Source organism: Pinus tabuliformis, chromosome 3_2 (genome assembly GCF_031772625.1).
Source record: "Pinus tabuliformis cultivar Carrire ecotype Pingquan chromosome 3_2, CPIR1, whole genome shotgun sequence".
Taxonomy (NCBI): domain Eukaryota; kingdom Viridiplantae; phylum Streptophyta; class Pinopsida; order Pinales; family Pinaceae; genus Pinus; species Pinus tabuliformis.
Window position 1 is genome coordinate 45,386,373 of NC_142302.1, and position 19,066 is coordinate 45,405,438.

The 19,066-nt window shown below is 37.6% G+C and overlaps 1 protein-coding gene and 1 pseudogene across 1 annotated transcript; one reads left to right on the forward strand and one right to left on the reverse strand.

Moving 5' to 3' along the window:
• The first annotated feature begins 488 nt into the window (after positions 1-488).
• Positions 489-1,705, forward strand: LOC149179737 (F-box protein At4g00755-like; annotated as a pseudogene).
• Positions 1,706-13,139: 11,434 nt separating this feature from the next.
• Positions 13,140-18,817, reverse strand: LOC149179738 (rop guanine nucleotide exchange factor 1-like). Its single transcript, XM_089415782.1, is given in 8 exon segments — positions 13,140-14,091; positions 14,386-14,745; positions 14,837-15,031; positions 15,034-15,132; positions 15,355-15,429; positions 15,544-15,698; positions 16,315-16,431; positions 18,007-18,817. Coding segments are annotated over 8 exon segments (1,869 nt in total). The 5' UTR covers positions 18,371-18,817; the 3' UTR covers positions 13,140-13,587.
• Positions 18,818-19,066: the final 249 nt, after the last annotated feature.

A 19,066-nucleotide genomic window follows, 5' to 3' on the forward strand; every position in this document is an offset into this window, starting at 1 on the left:
CAGGAAGCCTGAGCAGGGTTGGTCGAGAGATGTTTTGTGCATGCAAATTCATCTCGTCTTTGCAAATGTGGCCATTAGAGCTTCCAGAGATGGGAAAAATATGGCAATGTTGTTCTTCAGTTCGTGTAGTCCGATACCGGATCTGTTCAGAAGCAAGGATCTCGTGAAGGATCAGGGCATGGATGCATTGTGGATGTATACATATGATGTGAAGAAGTAGTGAATACTTCTGCACCAAAAATATACTTGGATGTAGACTTGACATTAATATTGTCAATATATATCAACAATGTTATATGATGAATTCAAAGTAGTTGAAGTTCCCATGCAAGAAGACGTGCTTTCATTCCACGAGAATGACCCAAAAATTATCATTTATCCACACCTCAAGAAAACACTGGCATATATCTTTTTCTTTAAAGCCTTAAATGTTGCATCATGTTATGTTGGTGAGAGTGGTTGTTTTCTGAGTCTGTTTGTTCGTCACCATGGAGATTGCAGAGAATTTTGTTTCATCCGCGGATGAAGATACCCCAAGTCTGTTAGATCGCCTGGACTTGAGCTTGGCAGGCCGAATATTCAGATACCTGGATGAGCCTATAGATATTGCTCACCTTACTACAATTTCTCGTTCCTGCCACCGTTTTGTAGTTGAAAGTAGATGCTTTAAAGACCTCTGCATCAGAATCTATCCAGAAGTATCCAGGTTTAATTCTGTGATGGAAAAGGATAAAATGTGCATTTCTAGAGGACCAAGCTCAAGTAAAGATTTAGCTTGGAAAATTTTGAATATGGAACATAGAGTCTATGTCAATCTGGCTTATGAACTTATTGGACCACCAGTGGAGAAAAGTTGCATATGTGAGCCTATTTGTGCTTCCAACACTGATAACTATCCACGTGAAAGCATCATCTGGACATTGTGTCCATTGAATGAAGAAAATGGCATGCCATATTATTGGTCAAGTAAAGAAGAAAACGATAAAGATGTCTCTGAGATATTGACTTACAGGTTGCACAAGAATTTGTCTGTTGTGCACGAAGTTAAATTCTGTCCATTCCAAGCTTACTTTCAGAGGGGAAATCCTATAAATTCATTAGGTGCAGTTTGTTTTTGGTTTGGTTATTCTAGCTCATCACTGAGAATCAAAAGTTATGTATTGGATGGGTCCATGGTGTCTGATAGATTGCCCTATGAAGACTATGTCTGGACATATATCTCTCAAGGGTACCCAATGTTGCAGAAGGATGTATTACAATCGTTCAAGCTTTCAAGACCAGTATTATATATTGGGGATATATTACAGGTTGAACTCTTGGGTAGGATTCAAAGACAATGGACAGACGGATTGTATTATATATGTGTGTGGCACGTGTATGTGGTTGGGAGGCCTCTTTCTTCCATCAACTTTGATGTTCAAGGTCAGCCAAGGAGGTATATTTTAAAGTACTTGGGGGGTCAAGGGCATCCTGGAATACCATTTGAAGATATCTGAAAATGTCGTTTGAAGGTACTTCAAAAGCTGCATCCCACGAAGATGAAGCTGGTACCTCTTCTAATTGGTTTTCTGTTGCAGAGAGGATAAGAGAGACCAAAGCTGGAAGGGTGCTTGCAATTTTGGGAAGTTTTGTAGTGGTGAATTTCATTCCGCATGATAATCAGGAGTCAGATGAAGATGACAATATCAATTTATCTTTAGGTTGAGTTGTACCGTTCTGAAGTTCATTATGTTCCTGCAGCCAATATTTTTATTTATTTTTGGATGTTTATTCTCAGAAAATGACTAGATTCATTGGTGTACATAATGGAGATTTTCTTTTGGTTGTTATTATCCAGTGATGACAGGTTAATTTAGTGAAATTCAAAGGCGTATATTCACATCCATGCAATGCAGAATTGTTATGTTCTAGCTAAGAGCACAAAAGTGTGGGCAATGTCTACATTTTGAAAGAAGAAATCCAAAGGATTAATAGCTAAGCAGAAACTGGGCAGCTCCTTCAACCACATTGTGGCATTCGCTGGATGCTTCACGCATTTAGGCATTGTTGTTTGATGTTCCAAATTTGCATACACGTAAGAAGAGGTGGAATATGGAGAGATTGGTGAGCTATCAATTTTGTTGATGATATGACTCCTAATGTTCTTAGATGGGTTGGGCTTGTATATGAGTATGCCCTAGGGGAAGTACAATATTTGTTTTTGTGGAAATTATTAGGAATCCCCACTCATGTACATTTCTAATAAAAGGACATAATGATTATACTATCGCTCAAGTTAAGGACAATGTTAAAAACACTTGAAAATAGATAGATTGTCTTCGGGACCCAAACTTTTGAAGTTGCTACAAGACAACATCTCAAACACACATTCAAGAATATTGTTTAGGGGGTTGAGGCTTTCATTGAAGCCTTTTTGTTGGTACTCAAGACTGCAAGAAAATCTGAATTATTGGTTTAAATCATCATACAGTTCTCATGCATACCATGTTTTCCTTACAAAGTGTTCTCTCAACAGTATTCTTGCTTTCAGAGTGTTCTCACAACAATATTTTGCACCACTCTTACAATGTTTATATGTCATATAGAGAAACGTTCACTTTGGAGCAGCATTCATTCAATATGGAGGAGCTCTAATAAGCCATCTGGAGTAGCATTCAATCAATGATGCAGAAAAATACATTGCAGGTTTCAAAGCCTTAAAGCAATGACGATAGCTACACTGATGGCTCTTTTACATGTTACAAGACATCTACAACCCCTTGTCATTGATGTCAAAGGGGGAGGTAAGCAGAGGTTATGGGAAAAAAAGAGAAATATGTTTGAGGACAAAAGGGGGAGGACTAATGTGTTGCCATCAATGCCAAAGGGGGAGATTGTTGGCAATATTGTCATTGATGGCAAAGGAGCAGCACAGGAACAAGCAAAGGAGCAGCAGAGCAAGGGACAAAGGAGCAACAAATACCTTGATGGCATGTTGATGACTTGATGCTTAGATAATGTTGCATGGGTTATTTAATGAAGAATTTGTGATGTGAAATTGTTGATTAAGCTTAATTGTTGTAATGCAAAGGCAAGACTCCAAGGCAAAGGAAAAGATGTTGCAAAGATTGTTGTGATGCATTAATGATAAATATTGATATTTGTTGTTGGCATTAAGTTGATGCATTTAATAATTACATGTGGCTGAAATTAATATTGGATGGATTATTTATTTGTGTCCTAATATCCAAGATATGAAAAGTTTGGAAATGAAAGAGTGGAAGGCAAAGAGTCAAATCTATTCACTTCATATTCCTATGTGGGATACAAATATCCAACAAACTATCTTTATAAAATATGTTATTTTGGAAGGCATTGAAGATGTTAGAGAATGGGAGAATGTGAGGGCGTTGATTGAGCTATTATGCATTAGTTACCTGGCACTTATGAAGTTGATGTGAAGCAGATTTGAAGGGACGAAGATGCATAAACGAATATGTAGAATTTATGAGCAAGTAAATCGGCACATTGTTATTTCTTGTTTTCATTAGGGGATGGCAGTCTCCTTTCAAGTTGTGGCTTGATAAATATCCAGTTGGAGCTAGTTGAGGTAGGAGCCTCCTATGGGTTGTAGCCTACAGAAAACATATGGGAGTTCGAGCTTCCTTGCATGTTGCAGCTTGCAGAAAATTGAGGTAGCAGCCTCCTCTAGGTTGGAGCCTATAGAAAATAAGATTTAATAAGGAGTGGGAGCTTTCCTTTGCATCACAACAATAATAAAATTTTGGTTCTCTCTTTATGGGTTTTCACATATACCTAGTGTCAATATGTGTTGTTGTCAGGCCAGGTAGTAACTCCACAAAGCAAAAATTGATTCGTATCTTATTCCACAAGGTAGGTCTTCATTATATACATAAGGAAGAGACTGTTCAGTTCATCTCTCGATGACTGTTCATATTTCTAATTTATTTATTTACATAAATTCACCCAATCACAAGGATTAGGTGTCAACATTCCCCCCCTTAATCTGAAGGGATGTTGGTGAGTCCAAGCATCATTTTGAATCGTTCAAGCTTTTCTCTTCCAAGCGCTTTGGTGAAGATATCTGGAATTTGCTCATTTGTGGAACAATGACGGAGATGGATTGTTTTGGCCTCAACATGATGTCGAATCAGATGATATTTAGTATTGATGTGCTTCGTTCGATCATGGAACTTTGGGTTCTTGGCCAACTTTATTGTAGAGGTATTGTCAATCATGAGTGGAGTTGATTGTACTTGTTTTACCTGCAAATCTTCAAGAATTTTCCTGAGCCACACAATTTCTTTTGTTGCTTCAGTGGCTGCCACATATTCTGCTTCTGTTGTGGAATCTGCTGGAACTGATTGTTTGCATGATCTCCAGGAGACAGCTCCTGATCCAAGACTCATAGCATATCCTGAAGTAGATACCCCAGTTTCTTTGTCTCCATCGAAGTCTGAATCAGAGTATCCAATCAAGCTAAAGTAATCCACCTGTGTATACTTGATTCCAAAGTCTTGAGTTCCCTTCAAGTACCTTAGAACTCTTTTTGCAGCAGACCAATGTCCCTCACAAGGCTTTTGCATAAACCCGGAGAGGATTCCAACAGCAAACGAAATCTCTGATCTGGTAGTAGTTAGGTAGTTGAGACTTCCTATAAGCTGTCTATACTTTGTTGCATCCTCAAATTCTTTTCCTTCAATAGATGTGAGCTTTAAGTTTTGTTCCATTGGAGTAGTAAGAGGATTGCACTCTATCATGCCAAACCTGTTCAATAGATCTCCAATGTATTTCTTTTGAGAAAGAAATATGGACTTTGGATCTTGGGTTACTTCAATGCCAAGATAGTAATGAACATAGCCCAAATCAGTCATTTCAAAACATTTCCCCAATTCCTTCTTTATGGATGCAATGTAGCTTTCATTGTTCCCTATCATCAAAAGATCATCTACATATACCACAAGATATACAATTGTTTTGCCAACTTTCTTGACAAATAAAGTTGCATTATCAAGATCATAATATTTGAAATTTAGTTTCAGAAGATGCTCAGTTAATTTTTCATACCAGGCTCGTGGTGCTTATTTGAGGCCATACAAGGACTTCACTAGTTTGCATACTTTATGTTCATGTCCTTTCACAGCAAATCCTTCAGGCTGGGACATAAAAACATTCTCTTTTAGATCTCCATTCAAGAAAGCCGTTTTTACATCCATTTGATGGACTTTCCAACTGTTCTGAGCTGCTAGTGCAAAGAGTGTCCGGATGGCAGCCCATTTCGCTGTGGGGGAAAAAGTTTCCTCATAATCGACCCCTTCCTTCTATGCAAAATCTTTTGCCACAAGCCTAGCTTTGTGCTTGTCAAGTGAGCCATCAGCTTTATACTTGTTCTTGTAGACCCACTTGCAGCCAATTGGTTTGGTTCCTAATGGAGGATCAACTAGCTTCCAAGTGTCGTTCTTTATGAAGGCATCATACTCCTTTTGCATTGCTTCTTTCCATTCATCATGAGAAGCAGCTTCTTTGAAGGAAGTTGGTTCAAAATCTGTAGACAAGTTCAATTCACAATCAAAAGAAACATCCATATCAACAGGCGAATTAGAGTCATCTACATCACCTCCATTTTGCTGGTTTGAATTTCTATTTCCTGTCTTTCCAACTTCATCAGGATGAACACTTTCAAGTGTCTTTGTCACCCATTTTGGGGGACCTTTTTTAGATGGTCCAGGCTGCTCCGTTGATTGAGTTAGGACTGAATCAAGATTGAGTCTCTCAATTCTATCAATTACATCACTTAAAACATCATCCATTGTTGGAGTTTCATGCAAAGGAGAGTGTTCTTCAGAAGAAGATTCCACATGTTGATCTAGCATAGGAATCCCCCCTTCAAGACGTGGAATCTGATTATCAAATTCTTGAAATGATTTTGCTTTTGCGAATCTATCCAAGGGATCAAGTTGCCGCTCAACAACATTGTTAGTTTTGGATGATTCAAGAAAAATTACATCTCTAAATACAACAAACTTTTTATTTACTTCATCATAGAGACGGTATGCTTTGGAGGTGTTTGAATACCCCAGAAAGATACACTTGCGACTTCTAGCACCAAGCTTGTTTCTATGTACCTTTGGTATCAAGGCATAACAGGTGGAACCAAAGACCCTGAGATGCTTTATCGAAGTAACATGTCCATACCACATTTCATATGGAGTCTTGTTTCTTATAGCATTAGATGGACATCTATTCTTTATATATGCAGCACATAGAACAGCATCAGCCCAAAACATTATCTTTACATTTTTTAAAAAGAGCATGGATCGTACCATATTCAAGATTGTCCTATTCATTCTTTCAGCTACACCATTCTGTTGGGGATTATAAGGCACAGTTGTTTGATGTTTGATCCCATGTTGGCGAAGATAGTTTTCAAATTCATTTGATGTGTATTCTTTTCCGTTATCAGTGCGAATAGACCCAATATGAGATTGTGCATCATTTTCAATCCATTTATGAAAATTCTTGAATGTTTGAAAAGCATCAAATTTGTTCTTCAATAAATAAACCCAACACATTCTGGTGTAGTCATCAATAAATGTCATGATATATTTATTTCCATTTGCAGAAGGAACAGGGATTGGACCACATAAATCTAAATGAATGAGTTCAAGTTTCCTATGTGCTCTTGAATGTGAATCATGAAAAGACTGTTTGCTATGCTTTCCTAGAATGCAAGCATCACATTGCTTAAGTTTCCTAGGAACTGTAGGCAAACCAGCAACACCATTTTTCTTCAACAAGCAGAGACTGTCATAGTTCAAATGTCCAAATCTAGCATGCCATAATAAACTTGATGGAAGTGTACCTTCTTCATAATGAGAATTGTATGAGAAATGTTGTGCATGAGCAGAGGTTCCTTGCAGCTTGATAAGCCTTTCTTCTTCTATTCCCCTCATGACAAGTGAGTGGTTAGATGCTTTTCTTACCTCAAGCTTGCCATCAAATATATGAATGGAGTGACCTTGCTGGTGGATGTGGACCAAGGACAGCAAGTTTCTCTTGAGCTGTGGGAGATATAGAACATGATCCAGAAGAAAGTCTGGAAGACCAGGCAGTTTAAGCCTGATTGTGCCAAGCCTTGATGGCTTGATTTTTGATTGATCTGCAAAGTATACTACTCCATCAACATTGTCAGTGAAATCTTCAAAAAAATCTTTTCTATGAGTCATGTGGCAGGTTGCTCCTGAATCAAGCAACTAATCATTTTTCCAAGAAGCAAGTGAAGCATTAAATAAATCTTCATTTACTCCAATGTTACATTGTGCCACAACATAGTGAGCGGATTCAGGTGCTTTACCTTTGTTTGTATCATCAGTTTTACCTTTCTGTTGGTTTCTTTTTTGCTCAATTTTGTCCCATGGTAGCTTGCATGTAGAGGCATCATGTGATCCATTTCTTTTGCAGCGTATGCAGTGCAAATCTGCCTTTTCTCCTTGAGAATGTCTGCCCCCCCTACCTCTGAAATATCTTCCTCTTCCTCTTCGTCCACCTCTTCCTCTTGTAGAATCTTGAGCAAGATGTTTTTCTTTATGAGCAAGGCACACAGCCTCCTCAGAAGATTCAAGAGTTGTCTTCTTTCCAAAAGCTTTCTCTCTTTCAGCAAACTTTTTCACAAGAGAGTCAAAGGTTATATCTTTGAGATTTCCATTTTCTTGCAATGACTCAGGATAATTGGAGTAAGTAGGATAAAGTGCCTTGAGAAAAGTGATAAGAGGAATATCCAATTCAACTTTACTGGATTTGATATCATGCATTATAGACTTTACTTTAGATGCAAGAGCAAGAGGATCATTATTTTTCAATTCAAGAGTGAAGAGTTTAATCATGAGTTGAACAACTTCAAGTGCAGAATGTGAGTCATAGAGTTCTTTCAGCTTTTGTAAGGCTTCAAAGGCAGTTGAATATGACGAAATATGGCAACTCACCTCTTCATTTGCAGATGCTGCGATTAATGCATAAGCTTTGTTGTTCTTGTTTTTCCAAATGACGAGCTCTTTGTCTGAGGTAGGTTGTACTGGTTCATTGTCTTCGTCTCTGACACACACTCCTTTCCACAACTCATTGAAAATGAGGGTGTGTTTTATCATCCGAGACCATTCAGGATAGTTCTCCTTGCCAGTGAGAACTATTCCCACCATGGATATGATTGAATGCATACTGTAGCAAAAAAAAATTCTGCTGCAAAACTTTTACTCTTAAAAAATATACTTCTGATGTGACTGGACAACAAACTCAAATGTCAATTTACATTCATTTGGATAGAATATAATTGAATTTGGAAAAGTGAGCACCAAGAAAGGCTTATCGATAGAATAAGATGACAACCCACGAAGGAACAGATCATATGAATAGAGGAAATAACGCATACACAAAAACTCATACTCGCCCTGTTCATTTATATGTCAAATACATAAATCTACATAAAGCACAACGTTGTATGCGATATCTTTTGCTACATCCTTTGCGACATCGGTGGCAATCTCAGTGGTCGTTCTATGATTTACAAATGAATGTCACAAAAAAATTATGTGAAAATGACAAAAACTATGAAATGGGGGCGACACAAATGCGTATTGTGAGCGAGGGAAGGTAGTGGATGGATGAGTTGGTGGTGAGAATGGGCGAAGCAAATGAGAACCGCTGGTTTTGTTTGATGAAGAGACAGAAAGTAATTCCTTACATTAACCCCGCTCCTCGGCTAAAGATCTCTAGCTAGTTGTTGAAGAAGCCTATTGATCTCACACCACCTAAGTGTTCTTTGTCGTTAGCTTTGATTCCAAGAGTATATATACAGGATGAAGTTCCTAGGCTTGCTGCAATGGTAAGGCTGAGCGCTGTTACAAATGAGGTCGCGTGGTATATATACAAGATGAAGAGCCAAGGCAATGGACGGCATGCCGCTGGAACCAATACAATCATGCTCAAACTGCGTATCATCACGCTGTTGATCTCAACTCATCAGTCCTGCGAGCTTGGCAAGCATCTAAAAATTTTGATAAGGTTCTGAAGGCCGAGGTTATTCCAACAGACAGTAAAGTCTGAGCAGCGTAACAATTCAACGCATGGTTATATGCCAAAATAAACTTCAGACCAGCGTTTCTTACAAAACAGGAGCAGCGTACAAATTTAGAATACCCGCGTTGTTATGTGTGGAGCATGATTGTTCAGAGGTCTTTGTTTCAGCCGGATGTATACCCCAGGAAGTTTGTACACCCCTCCACGCGGGGGGGTGCGGGGGGGACTTTTCCCCCCCCGCGGGGGTTCGGGGGGGCCAACCCCCCCGGCTGGGTGGTCCGGGGGCCTGCGGTCCCCCGGCGGGGGCTCGGGGGTAGCGCCCCCGAAGCTAAAAACAAATGTAAAATTGCCTTGTAAAAGTATAGTAATTTCTAGTCAATCTGGGCCGTTCATTAGGCAGATGATCTGACGGTAGAACTTATGTTTAGTTTAGGGTTTTTTGCCCTAGAAGGCAACCCCTCTCTTTGTATGAGGGAATTGTATTGGAGGCTGAGATATAGATGTGTATTATGTGAGCAAGAAACTGAGAGGTGAGACTGTGAGAGAAAACAGAGGATATTACAGCGGATTTGTTGTAGGTTGTGTCTCTTCATTTTGCTGGATAATAGAAAGGAAGGACTGGCTGTTCGGGGTGGACGTAGCCCAAACTGGGTGAACCACGTATATCTGTGTCTTTCTTGTTTTATGCTTCTCTGTGTTTATATTTCTGCAATATTTTATGTGTTCCATTGCTCCGTAATATATAATTTTCTAACACGCGTTTCTTACAAAACAGGAGCAGCGCACAAATCAACTGTTCAACGCAGCATGACAATATTCCACCGAAACTTCTTCAGTCTATTCCAGTGCTGAAGCCTTCCCTCTCTCAACGCTTTCTGAATTTAGGCAGAAAGAAGAGTAGATAGACTGCGCAGTAGACAGAGAGGACAGAGAGGACAGAGAGCACAGTGGACAAATAGCTCAGTAGGCAAACTCCAAAGGGGCAAAGGACAGAGAGCAGTAGGCAGAAGGGAGTTACAACTATTTTGGGAACTTAGCTCTGATACCATGTCAGGCTAGGCAGTAACTCCACAAAGCAAAAACTGATTCGTATCTTATTCCACAAGGTAGGTCTTCATTATATACATGAGGGAGAGACTGTTCAGTCCATCTCCCGATGACTGTTCATATTTCTAATTTATTTATTTACATAAATTCACCCAATCACAAGGATTAGGTGTCAACAGTTGTTATCATGTGTTGATGTGATGTTTTGATTAGCTTATTACTTGTTATTCATATATTCAATATGTTGGCCATTATTTGTTAAGTTGCTCATGCAATGTTTCAATTAATGAGATTAAGGAAAAAAAAAATAATGTCCATTAATATACTACACTGATTCACACCCCCCCCCACCCCTCTCAGTTTAGTCAAGTTTTCATCACCCAAACCTAGAAAAAAATTGATTTCCCATTTGGGGTTTTAATAAAAAATTGAAAAGATTTTTTGGTTCTCATATCTGTCTCCTAATCATGATAATCACGCAGATCATCAACTAGAGCAAAATCAAAAAAATTATTAGAGCCCTTATATGCATGATCCATCAAGGAAAGCCCCCCATTACAGTCGTCCTAAGAGAAAATAGATTGTTGTGGAACCACTCGAAACAGGAGGGAGGAATATGGATCTAGCCAAATCAGAGGCCGATCTTCAACTTGGAACTCTAGAACTAGGAGGCCTAACCAAATCGGAGGCCAATCTTCAACTTGGAACACTAGATCTAGGAGGTGGTAGGGTGATCTATGCAAGGCGTCATGAATCAATGTGAATAACTCCAGATCCGACCAACGAGAGTGTTAATATACCACTGAGGAGTCGATATCTGCAAAAAGGTGAAGTAGATCTAGATCTAGAGTCCCCATATATCTTTGGATGTGGTTTTACAAAAGCAGACCTGTCAACTCGGAGACACTACTTATTTCCAGCATTACCATCGAGATTCCATAAGGCTTGGAGAGCGAGTGTATGAGGGCTTCGCCCCATAGGGTTAATCGCCTATGCGGATTTCTGCATCATCTAGACGGTGACGAGCGGTAATGGATGGAGTTAGAAGGTTGCGACCTCTCCTCAGAACAATCACATTTGTTGTTGCGTTTACCATCTTATTTATTTGTGATCCATAGTTTATTTTTTATATTATATTATATTTATTTTAATATTTGATATAAATATTATATTCAATATTTTTATAGTTTATTTTCAAATATTTTTTGTTTGCTATATTTTATTTATTTTAATATTTAATATAGATATTATATTAAAAATTTGAACCATTATATTAAAAGTGTTTCCGTGTTGATGTTGATAATAATTTTTTGAATATAAAATATATTCGGAAAAAAGATGAGCAAGGTTTTGAAATCTATATCATTGGCATGAAAGGGGAACATTGATTCACTTGTTATTATAATTAGTCAATCTTTATGTTTATGTTTTTATAAGTATGGGTTAAAAAAATATAGATATGTGTTATTTTTAGTTTACATATATTAATTATTCAATTTTTGTATAGTCAATTTTCCATTTAAGTTTTGTAGAAAGTTGGATGTTTTTATGATGTATGTTAAGTATAGGAGCAAATTTGTGGGTTTGAGAGTTATATTTTTTCACATTGTTTCATGTTTAAAGTTTGTCTCTATTTTATTATAAATATGATGTAAATTGCAAGTATTATTTTTAATCTTTGTTAATTGAGTTTAATTGAGTTTATTTCAGATGGTTTGTAGGAATGTTTGTTTTCCTCTTCACCTAGATTCATTTCCCATAAGTTACATGTTTAACTCGTATTAAGTAAATTATTATAATAACTTTGAATATTATATTTTATCATTGCCAATTACCTATGTTATTTAGAGCCCATTATTTCATATATCTCAGTTACAAATATTTGTGTCTTATCAAAAAAAGAAAGTTAACTCTATAATAATTGGTTGTTAAAATTACTTGCTATATTTTTTTAATAGAGCAATATCATACAACATTTGATTTATATGACTAAGCTCATATATACCATGTTAACGCCATTAAAATAATATATTTTTAATTCACTGTACAATAAAAAGTGAAATTTCTTTTTTAAATATAAAACATTTTATTTGTAACCATTATTACTTTATAACTATTAATTTTTAAAATTAACATAATGTATGTCTAATCATATACTTATACCAATATGAATTCACAAGCGCCAGATCTTACTCTTTTTATTAATTGAAATTAGATTCTTTGCCATGCACTATGCACTTTTCAATGATATCAGCATCCTAATGAAAGTGTTCAAAGAAATTTTTATTTTATATTTAAATAATAATCTCTGACGAGGATCATTGATATTTTACAGAGAGATTATCAACTACACCCTTCGGAGACAAGTACCTATATCAGACAACTGGAAAAAAAACAGAATATTATTATAACTACCTATATAAGGGTGGAAAAAATAGAATATTATTATAACTACCTATATAAGGGTAAATGGAAAAGAAAAGAATATTATTATTCCCTATATTTTATATTAACTATTATATTAAAATGACAAATTTGACTCCAATTGCCAGCGAAGTAACGCATTAGGTTAATGCGGCATACATCATATTGACTCCTATGCCAGTCAAATAAAAGATAATGACCGACAGTACCAAATCCACTTAAGAATTTCCTTGCATTCTTACCTTGCAAATGCGTTATGTTAATGTTGTAGATGTTAATTCTGTATAGTCTAGATTGACTCCTATGCCAGTCAAATAAAATCTAATGAGAGATTGTACCAACAAATCCACTTTAGAAAAATTCCATATGTATATTTATATTGTTATTGATTTGTTCAATATTCCATATCGTCATGTGATACTCTACTTATCCCAATTCCATAGTTGGAATGTATAGTTTCCATGTCATTAAATTGTTAGAAGGGGATATGGATATGTTGCCTTTCAGAAATCTGAAGAGCATTCCAGAAATGAGCTAAATTACACTGAGAAACACAGTGAAGCACAAATATTGAAAATCAAACCATGCCAATGAAAATATCATTGCGATCATAACATTTATGCCCGCCAATTTCCTTTGGTATATAAAATCACAGGGAACATAAATTCTCAATGAATGAATTCGGTTAAAAATCCAGGGGTCCAATCCGAAACAAATATACAAAGAATACAGTCACTTGCAGCATGGTGCTGCATGACCTTGTAATGCGCAATTCTATCATTTGAATGCCCAGTAACTGCATTAGTGGAAACTTTACGGGGAGTAAATATCACTCCCTATCAAAGAGAATGTACAGTTTGCTCAAACTGCACCCACTGTATGAAGAGGAAATTGATTCACCAAATCTATACAATCTTGAAAGTTAAAAGCCTACATTGTCCATACTCTTGCTTGCCACTATACAGAAGAATATGCCTCAAGAATCTATTTTACAGCAGTCAAGTTCGCCGTTCCAGCACCCCAAATAACCAAATCCATTATCAGTTATGGGCTGCGTGGGGTCGTTAAGTATCTCCTACTTCCTTGATTTTCATTGTAGGACAAGGCCCTGCCTAATTCTGCCAAAACAGATTTCCTGATCCTTACAAGCTCATTAGAATTGGGGTTGGTATCTCCAACTTTCTTCTCACCGCCGGGAAACTGGTGTAGCCGTCTGCTATGAGAGAAATAGTCTTGGACATCACTAGCTCTGCGACCATTAAAAGGGGAAATAGGTCCCCTCCCTGGACTTGATTGTGGTGTGGGAGTGGCAAAAGGAGTTGAATATGGAGGGCTGGAAGTTAAATGAAGTGAAAATGGCGTAGAAACTTTTTTATTAGCAGGAATCACACCCCGGCCAGATCCAGCAAGAATGGAGGAATTTTGTTGGGCAGCAGCCTTTTTGGCCATATCATCCACAAAGATAAGATCATCGATCCGAGCAATGATGTTAAATGCCAAACTCTCCAGCACCCTTGAATAGCTTTCCAAAATTGATTGGCCAACATCCTGCAAGCAAACTGATTGTGGTAAAGAGTTTGTACAGAACTTGAAGAAACCCTCAAATTGCTAACAGGTTTTTAGAAGAATGATATACATACAAATGCCTTAAAAAGTCCATTAAACCTGTTTACAGCCTGTATTACTATGCAGCCCATGCAAAACTAATATTCACCGTTTTACATCGATATTTTATTTGCCTAATATCTCATTGTGTTCATTTTCACAGCACAGTTAAATGACAAAAAGCGACTATGAAGAATCCTGTATTTTCAAAACTACAGTTCTAATGGGGCTGATTACCTTATTGTATTGGATCTTGTTCATGTCCAAAATGGTCTGTGGCAAGCCAGGAAACCTCTGCTTCAAGGCTAATAGAAGACTTTCTGCTCGGCCAGCAAGAAGTTCTCTCCTTTCCGCATCTCCTACAAAGTCTTTCATCTTGCCCCAGGAAGACTTGGAGTTAGGTTTGCTAGCTTTTCCATGTGTGTGTTTTGAATGAAGTTTTTGCTTCCATATGTGCATTGTAGTTTCAACGCGATTTGCAATATCTAAGGTGTGATGTTCAGATGACAAGTCTAGGCAGTCTAGAAGACAATCTGGAGAAAATTGTTCTGCTGTTATGTAGCGGTAAATGATATCCCCAAGGCTGTCTTTTCCGTTCTGCAATATTACAGGAAAAAAGAATTGATCAGTGGATGTCTAGGCATCTACAAGAAAACTGTATACTTGATTAGCTTTAAAAAGAGCATACCTTTGGAAGAGATTCTAAATAACTGTAAGGAATCTCCATCTCTGACAAGATTTGGTTGTTGATTGCCATCGATGCCTTAAGGATCTGGTTGGTACATTCTCGATGATGTTGTAACTGCTTCCTTGCACCACTAGACAAACCATTTGTAGGGACTTTGGGAGTAGGAAACCACCATTTATCTTCTTGACGCTGAGAAGGCGACCTGAAGGAACATAGCCATCATCATTTACATCTCCCAACAAAATTCCTCGGTCCACATACCAAAATTCGGTATCACTGAAACTATCCAATGTTTCCTGGAAAAGGTTGATCTAAGCTGAGAAAGCAGAATAAAGGAAAGAATAATTCATGAAAAAGTCTAAACTTTAAATCCAAAAATGTTTTACAGAATAGCAACCATAGAATTTAGCAGCTACGAAACACAGTAAAACGTTCTATTAATTAATTGGAGACCAACATAACAACCCAACAAACTTTTAATGAACCAAATCTCTGCTACAAATGTTGGTCAACCATACCAGCAGCATAGCATCCAGCTTCTTCAAGGCTGGAAGGTTGATGTATAAATCTGACCGAGGCCTGCTGACCATGACCTGAAATAGTTAATGTAAAAAATTAGGAATATATTGACTTCATTGGTGCACATTTTGCACACTTGAAACAGACTCAACGGTTAAATTCTTGAAAGGCAATGGCCAAACTTATACCTCTAAACTTCCACCTTGTGGAAGTTCTTGCCAAGTGGGTATGAGTTCAACAATCGAATCACTGACAGAAAGCAGCCATTGCATTTCTCTGTTCCACATTGCTTTCTTCTGTGAAGCCAGCGGTTCCAACCTCCAAAGCTCCCCAAAAACAGAAGCTGCAAATGGATGATTCAAGATTTGTTACTTGAGGGAAGTAAAATGAACTTCCGAAAATTATACAGGGAGGAGGAAATTTTTCAAGTGGGCTACGGGCAAGTACTATATTACAATAATCAGAAAGCTGCATGTCACTGTAGTACAGAACAGTAGTTTATTTATATGAAATATATGTTTCTGGAAGTGGTTTATTTATATGAAATATATGTTTCTGGAAGTGACTACTCACTTATTATCCATTATATAATCATGCCTAAACCTGTGGCTAGGACATCTGTCAATATGCACAATAGAATTAGATGTTTAAAGAAAATCAGATCACATGGCAAGGTTTTGGCCTTCTTTATCTGATTGACACATTTTTACATGTGCATAATTAGGGTTTCTGTGCAGTAGCACAAAAACAGCCCTATATGATGTTTTTGGATATCTTTGAAAACCTCAGTAAGATTTGGCATCAAATCTTTATAGCTTAGGATATATTCTGGAGATAATTATTTATGGTGCATTAGCCAAATAATGGCCTTTAAACTCTAGATGTAAGTCTTGTCCAGACTCACAAAAGAGGCCTACAAATTTAAGAGAATAGGTTCAACTTTTGAAAGACAGATATACCTGAGAGATTTGTAATAGCATTAGATATGGCAAGTGCGCTGCAGACACCTTTTCCACCGCCCGACATATCTTCACCTAGTAATAGCTTTGCAAATCTTTCTTTCATCATATCAATTTCTGCAATAGAGGCACCAAGAAAGAGTTACTCATGCTACACCTGAAACTTTATAATTTATGCAATCCATTAACTTTATACAATCTATTAAATTGTACAAGATGGAGGCAACCAACAAGGAAGACAAAACATTTAAAGATACTTCTTTTGCCAATTGGACGAAACTTGTAAAACCCAGAAAGAAAAACAGAGAAAAAGAATCACGTAGAAGGAGTCCTCTCGTTTCCCCATTTTCAGGCGATTTTAAAAAACTGAGAATAAGGACGAAATGGCTTAAAAATAAAGAAGCTTTTACAACAAAGCAGAAGCTATGATATCCATAGACCGTTTTTTCTCATTGCTAAAACTTATATTACATTATGAAAACTATAAATTTCTGGGATACAAGAGAAAAAAATTACTGGTGAACAAAAATTAAATACCCATTAATATTTAACCACCATGTAACAAAAATGTGGTCTAATTTTCAATTTTCTTTACCATTTGAGGCAATTGTACAGCCTAAAAATGAAAGCTTTTTGATTGGCTTCTACCCACACATTAGATTTCAGAAATTCAATAATTAAGGTGTACAAAGGAAAAAAAACTTACGATTCCAAACCAAGATTATAGATATGCAAGTGATACAATATTCTATTAAAAATATACAGAGCATAGTGCGGAAGGAATGTTGTAAACCCTTTCATGCTTCTCCATTGAAGCAACTTCAGAGAGTTAAAACAATTAAGAATTTTCAAGTTTCAGGAGAAGCCTCCATTTTCGTTGAATAAACATATCACATCTGATTAAAAACAAAGCAATAAATGCAGAATAGAGAAGTAGCAGTGAACCTAGCAATAAATGCAGAACATAGAAGTAACAGTGAACCTAGCAATAAATGCAGAACAGAGAAGTAGCAGTGAACCTAGCAATAAATGCAGAACAGAGTAGTAGCAGTGAACCTTCTATGAAATGCAAGCAGAGAAACAATGAACAATAACAGCCACAGAGCGCTGCCTTCCTCGATCACAACAAATTACCGAGGATAGAGAAGGAAAATGGTCAAATTTTGTAGAAGCCTCGGTTCTTTTAATTGTCCACATTACAGTCATGAAATGCAAAAATTAGAGGGCACAAAGGGGGAAAAGCTACAAGACCGAACAAAGAACAAAGAAACGTTAATGTAAGACCTCTATAGTTATCTATAGAAAAGCGAAAAAAAAGTCAGATTCGCAAACTTTGATTTAATAAAATTTGACAAAAGGTATTATTGTAAATCCGAAAAGCTTCCGTTTCTTTTGACATACCACAATGGCGTTTTCAGATCACAGAGTACAAACAAAAACATTAATACGCCCAAAACCAGGAACAAAATTTAAATGAGTATCAGCGCAAGTCATCCACCAGTATATGTCAAAGAAAGATGAAATTTGAAGAAATAAAGAGAGTATTTGAAGAAAGAAATAAAACCAAAATCTTTATAAAACCAAAATTTGAAGAAAGAAAGTCAAATCTTCATAAAACCAAAATTTGAAGAAAGAAGTTTCAGAAGAACAATCGCTATTTTTGTTCAAATGAAGGAAAGTACTCGACAATACCTGACAGATCGGTCTCAAGCTTCTTCTCCTTTCTGTCCTCCCATATGACCGTGTCCCGGCCTCCAGTCGAAGATAAAGGAACCCTGGAAAGCCGAGAATTACAGGTAGCAGACCTTTGGATGGGCCATCCCAAGGGTGACGATCCATTTGAGGTGCTCGCAACACACTCTCCTCTTGCGTCTCCATGATAACTTGGCGTCTCTCCACGGCTACAGCTCAAGCTCAGCGACCCGCAGCTGCTGCTGCCATCGCCGCCGCTGATGTCAGCACTCAAATTTGAGCTCCCGCACTCTTCACTGTGCCTCTCAAAGGCTTCTTCTTCAGACGAAGAAGAAATAACACTACTATTATTATTATTTTCCATTCTAATCCCGATTCAAACTACCGATCTTCGTCTTCTGCTCGCTACAGAGACACTAGAGGCTCTCTTATCTTGCCCCTTTAAAAGTTGAAAACGTACAGTTGGGCCTAGCGTGGCTGTGTCCATGGCTGTGCTGTCCCACGTTCGCTCTGCTTTTCCTCATCTGCTGCCGCTGCTGTCATCATCATTATCATAATCATAACACCGCAACTGAGCGAAGGTCGCGGGTTCAAACTTCAATCAATGCAGGCTGGGCTTCCGAGTTTTACACACACTTTTCCCCTCTCCTCGCCTCGCATCCAACGCCATCACAAACCGCAAATCGCTTAATTATTTCTTTATTTGCTTCTCCTTTTCTCCATGAGAAGATCGTTGATAGCGATGTTGAACGAAGCGAGCAACGCAGTGCCCGGCAGAATATTCGAAGACTGAACGTGAAGGAAGCACAGAACTGAAAGAAGAAAACCGGCGGAAAATATCCAACTTCCTATTCTTATATGTATACCGTATATGTGTATACATGTACGTATTTCATTGGCGCCACATTGGGTATACGTACATCGTTGTCCCTGTGGGAGATAGAACTCTTTCGCCGTCCCTCAAAAACGGCACTCCGTTTAACGATGGCTAAAGTCCTCGAACTACCGTTAGTGTCGCCGTGTATTCCGTTAGTTGTCCTCCGTCCCCTGGTCTTCTTTT